Source organism: Dryas octopetala, chromosome 9 (assembly GCF_963921425.1).
Source record: "Dryas octopetala chromosome 9, drDryOcto1.1, whole genome shotgun sequence".
Lineage (NCBI taxonomy): Eukaryota > Viridiplantae > Streptophyta > Magnoliopsida > Rosales > Rosaceae > Dryas > Dryas octopetala.
In genome coordinates, this window is record NC_141374.1 from 1284452 (window position 1) to 1295112 (window position 10661).

Below are 10661 nucleotides of genomic sequence, written 5' to 3' on the forward strand. Positions count from 1 at the left end.
AAAAGAAAATATCATTTCATCCAAGTCTGACTTACAATTGTTACACTGCAATACATATAAAGAAAAGAAATTTGCTCAAAAGGAAAAATCAACTACTAAGGCTTAACAATACTAATAACGTGAGCAAGACAGCTGGCAGGAAGACCTTTCTAGAATTCACATACTCTGAAGCCATCTTATTGAATTATCCTGCCATAAGCCCAATACTAATATAACTATGACCCATCGTAAAGCCCAAATAACAGGTATCTATCACTCATCGCCCATCCATCTCTCTCATTCTAAAAAAGCTAATGATTCTTTCTCTTTCTATCTCTCTCTCTGAGTCAGACATCTTTTTAGGGTTTTCAGAAAAAGAAACCACAAAGCCATAGCCATAAGGAATAAGAATCATCCTCCTCTTCCTCATCCTCATTGTCCTCTCTCTCCAACTCTGAGAATTCCCCAACTTCTCTTCAACATAATTTACATTTTTCCATACCCCCAATTATTGCCCATACCACTCCTTTTCCTTTTTATTTTAATTATATGGGGTTAAACTTCTTCTCATTCATCTGAGAGAATTGAATCTTCGATCATAATTTTTAGTATTCGTGGGATCAAAGAATTCAATTGAAGGGGTTGCTTTGCATTATTTATTTATTTCCATATTTGATTCCTCAAGGAAGTGAGTCTGATCAGATAAGATAAGCTAGATTGGGCATTTGGTGATGCTGTTGGTTTGGTTTGTAATTATTGTTCTGGGGTTGTTTTAGATCTGAAGCAATTGTTTGTGTTGCTAATTCAAGGGTTATATGCCAAGCTTCTACTTTGGAATTTTGAGCTGCTTTTTGCTTTGATCCATTTACAAAGCTCAGAGGAAACGGGGTCGTTTTAGTATTGGAGCAATTGATTCATGATTGTGCAGGTGAATATGGCTGCTGGTACGGACGTTTCTCTTCCCTCGTCGACCATATTAGAAGGTGGGTACACAAAGGACAACATATCGGCCTTGGATGATGACAATTTGAATGCTTTCAAACAAATGCCAAATGGAAAACCTCCGCGCCATCTCCCGCTCTTGCGCCACAGCGTCAGCTCTGTTAAACTCAATTTGAATGATTTGGTACGTTCATTTCAATCTGTTAAGTTTACCATATATCATATGATATGCTTCTTGTTTAGCAATATATTTTGAAGTGTCAAACTTACTTCATCTTTGCGTATGCTCTATGTACTTCTTTTATGTTTTGCTTTCTTCTCTGTTTATCTGCAATGAACTCGAAAAGGAAAATCAGACTTGGAATCTTTATAATACTGATTGAATCCCAGAAGTTGTAAGATTCCAATTTCTGTTTTTCCTTTGCCAGAAATAGTAAACAGCAAATTTACACCTTGCATTTATTTTTATTGTACTTGGAACAATGTCCTTTTCTTCTTCTGTTTTCTTTTGGCATCAAATTTTGGGATTGCACCTCAACTGGCGTTTTCTTTTGACGTTTTTCCAGTCGGATGATGGGATTGTAGCCAACAAATCACCTCCCGATGAAAAGTCGGGGTTTCTACCTGTGTTCCGGTCAGGAAGCTGTGCTGAAAGAGGACCTAAACAGTACATGGAGGATGAACATGTGTGCGTAGATAATCTTAGTGAACAAATAGGTCAAACTTCTGACTTTCCTTCACCTGGAGCTTTCTATGGGGTGAGTATGTCGCCTTCATACCTTATCACTTTTACCTGCTCATTAATCAGAAAAATTTTAAAGCCCCTCTTAAGGCTGGACAATGTAATGGATGATGGAAACGTTAGTCACTTGTTAGATTATATGACATGGCTGTCACTTGTTAGTCAGTACTCAAAAGTTTTTGATCAACATCATAATCCTTTTCCACAAAATTGTTGTGAATTTTCTATGGCGATATAATAATTGTTAGGTCGAACAGGATTTTGAAGAGGTTCTTTAATTTACTTTTTTCCACTTGACCTACAGTGATTGATATTTTATCTCCCTTGTACTAAATGGTTTCACTTAATCTATTTGAAATGAAAATTTTCCCTGGATTGGGAAATTAGGATAAAATGAATTGGAGAATAACTGGCTGAAGAGAGACAGGTAGGTATACTATATTTAACCACAATAGTGTTTAACTTTCGCCTGATCATTCTTTTATAACTTTTTTTTAAAATTTCTTCGCTTACTTCCCTTTCAATTCAATGGTGTCCGCCCTTCTCAATCTTGTAATTTTGGACAGTTATCTCAGGAAGTGGTGTTCCTTGTAATTTATACAGTTACTGATATTAATATAAATATATGTGAACAGGTATTTGATGGCCATGGAGGCACAGATGCAGCATCATTTATCAGACATAACATTCTTAGATTCATTGTTGAGGATTCCCATTTTCCAATGTGTTTGGAGAGTGCAATTAAGAGTGCCTACATGAAAGCCGATTATGCATTTGCAGATGCGAGTTCTCTAGATATTTCCTCTGGCACCACTGCTCTGACTGCTCTCATTTTGGGAAGGTAAGTCAGCTCCTTCGCTGCATTTAGGTACTTGTTTGCATCAGGGTGTAACTCATAATGATGAACTTTTAGCTTGAGTTCTTCTGACAGCTGCTTTAATTAGACACAAGTTTGGCTCCCAGGTGTCGGGACATCTCTTGCAATTACAAATATTGATTTCTATAGAAACTGCATTGGAACATGGCATACTAATATCTAACTATAGTTGTGATAGTGCTCTAGAAAGTGATGAAAGAAGAAAGAAATTTAAGGATGAGCTTTGAGTTTTCCTAGCGCTGCTGTTTAGATACTTTGCATTTTGGACTCAGGATTTTGTTTCATTTCTTACATACTTTTACTCTTTACAGGACCCTGATAATTGCCAATGCTGGGGATTGTCGAGCTGTGCTAGGGAGGCGGGGTAGAGCAATAGAGATGTCAAAAGACCACAAACCGAATTGCACATCCGAAAGGCTAAGAATTGAGAAACTTGGCGGTGTCATTTATGATGGCTACCTCAATGGCCAACTATCTGTAGCTCGCGCTCTTGGAGACTGGCACATGAAGGGCCCAAAAGGTTCTGCCTGCCCTCTAAGTGCAGAGCCTGAGTTGCAGGAGACACACCTGATGGAGGATGATGAGTTTTTGATAATGGGGTGTGATGGTTTGTGGGATGTAATGAGCAGCCAATGTGCTGTGACAATGGCGAGGAAAGAATTGATGGTCCACAATGATCCAGAGAGATGCTCAAGAGAACTAGTGAGGGAGGCGCTCATGCGCAACACATGTGATAATTTAACTGTCATTGTGGTTTGTTTTTCCCTAGACGCTCCCCCCCGGATAGAGATACCGCAAACCCGAGTTAGGAGGAGCATATCCTTAGAAGGGCTTAATTTACTAAAGGGTGCAATGGACTGTTAACTCATGAGATAGAGGAATGCTTCTACGGTTATGTACATAAATGCAAAGGGTTAAATTTGGTGACCGGTCAGGGGTAATCTTTAACCCCTAAGCTGCTGCATTAGAGGCCCATAGCAATTATTTGAGTTCAACCTCAGCCTCATTCAGGGAAGTATTATTTATGCGGGGTTATTTGTAATGTTGTATATCCTATACATCTAACAAGTGTTGTACGGTTGTACCAGTGGGAAGTATTCATTCTTTGATTTCCAGTTAAATATGTACTTACTATTCTCCATTTGTCCCACATCAAAAAAATTTGAATGAAAAAAAGATATATATATATATATATATATATATTTGCAAGCATGTTAGAGCCTACCCAGTGTTTTTGAGAGTTTTCCCCCTTGCTTTTGGTATTGGAAACAGTCAAATTTTGGGCCATGCAAATGTGAAATCACTTAAAAGGAAGGAGGCTTGCTATCTGCTTTACATGTTGGTCCTATCAGGAACCACTGCAATAGACAAGACAAAAAACCACTCTCCAATAATCCAATTGAGTTCGATTAAAGATGCATGACTCTGGTCTTGTATTAGTTGGCAACAAACTGGTACATAATGGCATAAGTTTAGAAGCAAAATCTGTGGTATAAGCATAAGCAATTGTCCCTCAAAAGCATAACACTTCAAAAACAATGCCAACTTGAACCGATGAAACCTTCACTAAAAGTTAATTGGCTTGCATATCTCCTCTTGCTGGTGTAACATCTGAATTTGAGCAACTCAGAGTTCTCCATCTGATCCACCATCAAAACCATTTTCCTGATGTGATACACTGCACATAGACACAATAAATAATTTTGGGCTCATTTGGGAGGAGTGACTTCAAATCTTGGGATTTAGTAAACATTATGTGGTCAAATTGCTTGATTGAACTATTACAATCCATATATATATATCAAGATTTGAATTGAAAAAAAAAAAAAACAGAGAAGAAAATACATGGATTTCAAATGATTCCTTGTGTATAGTTATTTCACATATATATATATATATATATATATATATAGTTATCAAATCCACATTCTCGTTCAAGTAAGGATGTCCTTACTTTAAGAAAAGTAAGAACATCCTCTCTGAAGGATCACTCCTGTAAACAATCAACCAAATCGGTAATTGTTTGGTCATCTAAACTGTGCAAACAAATACAGTTCTCCAGATAAAATTAAAATGATGTTGGCTGTAATAAACTGGCTAAACAGTTTCCGATTTGGCTAATTTTTTGCAAGGGTGATCTTTAAATGATGTTCTAGAATATAAACGATTCCGATCATTGAATTGTAGGACCAAAGATGATGTTCTTACTTTTCTTAAAGTAAGGACATCCTTACTTGAAAATTTCCCATCAAATCCAAACCCTTTCTTTTAAATCATTCCACCCAAATGGATAGAACAATTAGACAAAGGGGAACTCTACCAAGTAGAAAAACCCACAAAAGTTCCTTACTGGGCAATAATGCTCTAAGTCCTAATTGGTGGGTAGACCCACAGATGTCGCTTAATCATATTTCTCAGAAACTAGGTTGGGTTGCTCTAATAAAAACCTTTAAACTAAACTGCCCAGTGTGAAAGAAAAGTGTTAATTATCAATTATCACCGATATCATGCCATGATTGGTCTTTGCAATGGCTGGGGCCCTGGGAGGGGAGAAGTAGAAATTATGTTTTCCTGTTTTCTTCTTTTTCCATTTTGTAAAGGTATGATGCATTGCAAATCAAACTTACCTTGTCCTGCTGCAGTGTTCACTCAGATCTTGACATAGAACCTTGCTTACATCTCCTACTCTAACAGATCCTTTCTTTATCAATTCTGCCAACTGCAAAAGTAATTGAAAGATCAGCAGATGAAGAATTAATTTTCAATGCAACCATTAATTATTTCTTTCATTGATAGCAAGAATAAGAATATTAGGTCACCTCATCTTCTGTTTCCTCAAGTAATCTGTCCCAAATAAATACACGGGTTAGGCTTCTGAATCATGGGAGGCTTAACTGGTTTATAAAAATCCTCATTTTTCATAGGACAAGGACAACCAGTTTAAAGTTCACAATTGAATTCTCGGTACAAAGTACAGGAAAACAAAGTTGGCATCTTACCTTCCACAATAAGTTGATATATCCTTTGAATATGCTTTAGCTTCTTGTTTACCTAGAAACACACACAAAGAAATTAAAAAAGAAAGGAATTCGATTGTTTAAAATCTCATAATGTATAGTATAGATAAACAACTAAAGAGATTAAATTTCATTTTGTTTCAAACTTTTCTCCTATTCTAGGAACTTTGTAGGCAAACTGTTAGATTATTAGTTATGTTCTCTTTGATCAAAAAGAAAAATGGCACATCAGCCTGCTGCTTAGTGACTATAAATTCGTCAGAAAAAAAAGTCTAATGCAAATATAAATCTCAGTTTAAAGAAACAAACTTAATCTATAGAATCTATATCATACGGAATACATACTTATTGTGAGGTTAGCCCAGTTATATACTTTGATCCACTCTTGTCGGTTTGAATCAACCTGCAAATGAAAACCAGAGTTGGTAAAACTACAAATGTGATAAAAAGAAATGAATCCTAAGAGCATTAACCTGTTGAAGAGTGTAATCGAGCATCTTTTCGCAAAGCCCATCAAGGAGTTCAACAACTCTGAGCTCACTGACTCTATTGGAAACAATTGCAGAAAGAGTCATCAGCCACCAGTAAAAGAAAGTGGACTAAAAACAACTTATACAACAAGTTATCACATAAGTATTAGTGATTTATATGCTAAAATTCCCTATGGGGTACTGATTTATATATTCAAAAGACAGAGAGTCATCATCCCATATACTAGCCTAGGATGTTTATTTATTCATTATATTATGTGGAATCTTTGGATCATTATATTCCACCACGCTTCCAAATCTAGTCTAAAATATGACTAAGCACTTTGCACATATACAATATCAAGGCATTTTAGTCTAGTCTATAGGTCACCCATTTCGTGGAGTTGGCAAGTTGCAGAATGCTCTGATACCAAATCTAGTCTATAGCTTCCAAGTGAAGGATGCTGAAGAGCTGTTATACTACTAATTCGGGTTTCTTTTTTTCTTCGATGTGGCACATTTGGTGGTAAAATCATGATATATTATTCTAAAACTCCCTGCTACGTACCAGTACAATTGTGAGTGAGAGAAGGAACTAGGAAGCAATGCAGGCAATACCTGTAATCGATTACCTTTCCTTTGCGTTGACCTTGAGAGTCCAACCGGTGTCTCATATCCAAGTGGTTTCTGGGTTTTTCCTGGAAATTAAATATGGTATGAATTGAAACCCAGTTACTAGTGTAGTGTGAGGAAAATCCAAAAGCATATGAATTAAAAATCTTACTTTGGAAAGTCCCAACTCTAGCTCCTCCTGCAAACCCATTTGACACCGGAATTAAATTCCAAGAGTAATTATTTATCTTTTTTTTTTTTTACAAGATCCACGATTTCAATTTTCAGATGAAGGAACTGGGAGAAACAAGAAGACAACGAAAAGAAACGAGATTTTACCGCGACCGCATTGCACGCATCGCATTTGTCGTCAATGCAAGAAGCCACTGACAATATGGCGAATACCAAAACCACCGTTACCACCATTGACGCCCCCATCTTCTACTTGGATCTCTCTCTCTCTCTCTCTCTCTCTCTCTCTCTCTCTCTCTCTCGTACAAATTCACACATTGATCTTCTTCCGGGCGTTGAAGGGTGAATTCTGATTGCTATCTGGGCTGATGGGCTGGGTCTGGACTCCCGGCCCATATCCATTCGATGGATCAACCCAACCCCACCTGTCAGTAAAAACGTAATGCCATTGCTAACGTACTACGATTTTTATTAGTAAATTAGATTTTATAATCAAACCACTAATATACTTTTTAAGAAGACATTGTGATATTAATTTAGGTCCTGTTTGGAATTGTTGTGGAGGACCCAAAAACTGTTGTGGATGACAATTCTCAATCACCCACAGCAGTTTTGGTGTTTGGTAAAAAAATGAAAAAATGTTTTGCCCTACAATTCTCAACTTTCCACAGCAAAAATAGAAAGCAAGTTTGTAGATGTTTTTGAAAGCTGCAGTGAATCACAGCAATAATGAAAATTTTATTTTATCCATAATACCCTCATTTTAGTAATTATAAATAGCTACCCTCATTTTAGTAATTATAAATAGCTACCCTCATTTTAGTAATTATAAATAGCTACAGCGGTTTTACATTACAATTTACCAAACACCTTCATACTGCTTTTTGTACTCACAGCACTTTTGAAAATATAGTTTACCAAACACTCAACTGTTTTACTTCACAGCTGACTTTACTTCACAGCTGCTTTACTTCACAGCTGTTTTTTCTCACAGCAATCCCAAACTAAGCCTAACCTAAAAGACAAAATGTCGCATCTGCATTTCTGCATATGAATTTTATTTTGAAACTCAAGTGATTAAGCTGATTGTCCTTCTCACCAACATTATTAATAGTTCAGCCCTAGTTTTTCTGATGGACGCATTTTTTATTTTCATAGGTAGATCTTAGATTTTCAACTAGCTATTAATTTAGTGATATTTTTTTCTTTAATGTTGAGAAAGAGTTTCCAAGTTTGAATCCCCTTTCTTCAAATAAGAAAATATAGTAAATTATTACTAGCCCCCACTAAGGAGCTAGGTTATTTTAGAACCCCACATTAAATGACACTTAATTCATAACCCTCTATTTATTTATTTATTTATTCCCCCTAAATCTCCTAGTCAACATGCTTAGACCCAATTTTGACTTTTTTAATTTTTTTTATTTACATTTTTATTTTAGATATATTATTGTGAAGTTATATTTCATTGCTTGTTTGATTGCTTTTCTTGTATTTTAGAAAAGAAAGTTTTAGATATCTTGTATTCGATATGATGACTTTTTTAAAAATGATATCTATTCTAATTTATTAATTTTTATATTGTGGGTCATGGAGAATCTAGATTGTTCAAGTGGTAACAAAGTGGAGTTTCAAGGTGAAGGTCATTGTCATTCACCTACTTGTGAGCCCAATAAAGACGACCAAATCAATGAAGAACTAAAACTTGGAATGGAGTTTGATTCTGCAGAGAGTGCATACAATTTTTATGTCAAGTATGATGGGAAAATAGATTTCAATGTGAGGAAACATCACTAAATGAAAAACAAGGCAGCTGTTATAACAAGGGCAACATATTGCTGCTCAAAAGAAGGTCACCGAAACAACAAACAGCGTGAAGGTGCATCTTATTCTTTACCAATTTCAAGGGTTGGTTGTGAAGCCCATATGATCTGCAAACTTCAACAAAATGAGAAGTTTAAAGTCGTGTCATTTAATGATAACCACAACAATGATTTGATTAGAACACCAATGAAGCATATGCTAAAGATTAATCTCGGCATGTCTAGAGCTCAAAAGGATGATGCAGACAAGTTAGAGATACAAATAAAAGCAACATTGGAATTCATGAGTAGAGAAGTTGGAGGGCAAGAGAAACTTGGTTTTTTGAATAAGGATTATCAAAATTACATACATAAAAAGCGAAAGTTGAAAATAAAAAAAAAGAGAGATGCTGGGGCTATATTTCAATACTTTCAAAAGATGAAGGTAGATAACTCATCCTATTTCTATTCAATACAACTTGATGAGGATGATATGATCACCAATATCTTTAGGGCAAATGCACGTTCCATGAGTAATTATGGTCTTTTTGGGGATGTAATTTGTTTTGATACTACTTATCGGACAAATGAATATGGTCAACCATTTGCACCATTTGTTGGTGTTAATCATCATAAGCAAACTGTTGTGTTTGGTGCAGCTTTATTATATGATGAAACCACGACCGACTCTTTTAAGTGGTTATTTGAGACTTTTCTTGTAGCAATGTTTGGAAAGAAACCAAAGACCATACTTACAGACCAATTTGCTGTAATGGCTAAAGCAATATCACATGTTTTTCCTGAAGCTTATCATCGATTATGTGTTTGGCATATTTACTAGAATGCTACGAAGAATTTGAGTCATGTGTTTCACAGATCAAATGATTTATGGTATGATCTTAGCAAGTGCATATATGACTTTGAAGATGAGGGTGAATGGCTATTTGTATGGAATGAAATGCTTGAATATTATGATCTCAAAGAGAATAAATGGTTGAAAGAAACATTTGAAGTGAGGAAAAAATGGGCATTGGTACGTGTATCGGTGACACACTTTCACAGCAGACATGATGAGCACACAACATAGTGAAAGTATGAATAGTATGTTAAAAAAATACTTGATGCCAAGTCATAATCTTTTACGCTTCTTTGAACATTATGAGAGAGATTTGGCAAATCGACGATATGATGAATTAATGGCGGACTTCAAGATGATGCAAACCACTCCTAATTTATCAATTGATGCGGAAATGTTGCAACACACAGTGGAGGTTTATACCCCATAGGTTTTAAGACTCTTTCAGAAAGAGTTCATGGGTATGCTTAATTGCAATATCTATAAAGTTGGTAAGTCTGGGATGACCAGTGAGTACAAAGTATCTTATAAGTCTCAAGAGCATTTGGTTAAATTTGATACTTCAGTCGTAACAGTTACTTGTAGTTGTATGAAGTTCACATTTGTTGGGATTTTATGCTCTCATGCATTAAAAGTGTTAGATAAGAAAAATGTAAAAAAAGATTACATATTAAAGCGATAGACGAGAGATGCAAAGGCCAGGACCATCACTCATTATCATAGACTGGAGACTAATGACAATCCTAAGAAGTCTATTGGGAAGTGATATAGTTATTTTTGTCTGTAATTTTTGTGAGATTGCATCTGTTGCAGCTGAACATGATAAGTTAACAACATGTGCACATGAGCATTCAGTGAAGTTGCTTAAAATATTGTAAGACTTGAAGACAAATCTTTGCCTAGATGATGCAAGTGTTCTTGGTGGAACTGGTGAAGCTGTTCATGGTGAAAGTGGTGAAATTGAGCAAGTAGAACTAATACAAGCACGTGGAGTAAAAAAAAAAAGCTACAGTTGGATGGGCATGGGGAAGATTGAAAGGCCCACTTGAAAGGCGAAAGTATAGATCACAAAAGAAAGCCACAAAAGATCCCACAATAAAAAAACTATCCATGCAGGTAAGTTAAATTTTGATGAATATATTAAGCTAATATGTCTTAACTATTATTTTTTC

General features: G+C 35.8%; 2 protein-coding genes and 1 pseudogene across 2 annotated transcripts; 2 read left to right on the forward strand and 1 right to left on the reverse strand.

Annotated features, from left to right (window-relative positions):
• The first annotated feature begins 280 nt into the window (after positions 1 to 280).
• Positions 281 to 3752, forward strand: LOC147273079 (putative protein phosphatase 2C 27). The gene is made up of 4 exons (XM_086256805.1): positions 281 to 1105; positions 1488 to 1679; positions 2299 to 2504; positions 2852 to 3752. The coding sequence occupies exons 1-4, from the start codon at positions 896 to 898 to the stop codon at positions 3402 to 3404; spliced, it is 1161 nt and encodes a 386-aa protein (XP_086112931.1). The 5' UTR covers positions 281 to 895; the 3' UTR covers positions 3405 to 3752.
• A 188-nt stretch (positions 3753 to 3940) lies between these two features.
• On the reverse strand, positions 3941 to 7120 carry LOC147273080 (TLR4 regulator/MIR-interacting MSAP protein). Its single transcript, XM_086256806.1, has 9 exons — positions 6979 to 7120; positions 6812 to 6838; positions 6646 to 6725; positions 6031 to 6103; positions 5903 to 5960; positions 5540 to 5591; positions 5360 to 5384; positions 5168 to 5259; positions 3941 to 4218 (listed from the first exon to the last, which is right to left on the reverse strand). The coding sequence occupies exons 1-9, from the start codon at positions 7075 to 7077 to the stop codon at positions 4167 to 4169; spliced, it is 558 nt and encodes a 185-aa protein (XP_086112932.1). The 5' UTR covers positions 7078 to 7120; the 3' UTR covers positions 3941 to 4166.
• Positions 7121 to 8628: 1508 nt separating this feature from the next.
• Positions 8629 to 10367, forward strand: LOC147273081 (protein FAR1-RELATED SEQUENCE 5-like; annotated as a pseudogene).
• The last annotated feature ends 294 nt before the right edge of the window (positions 10368 to 10661 follow it).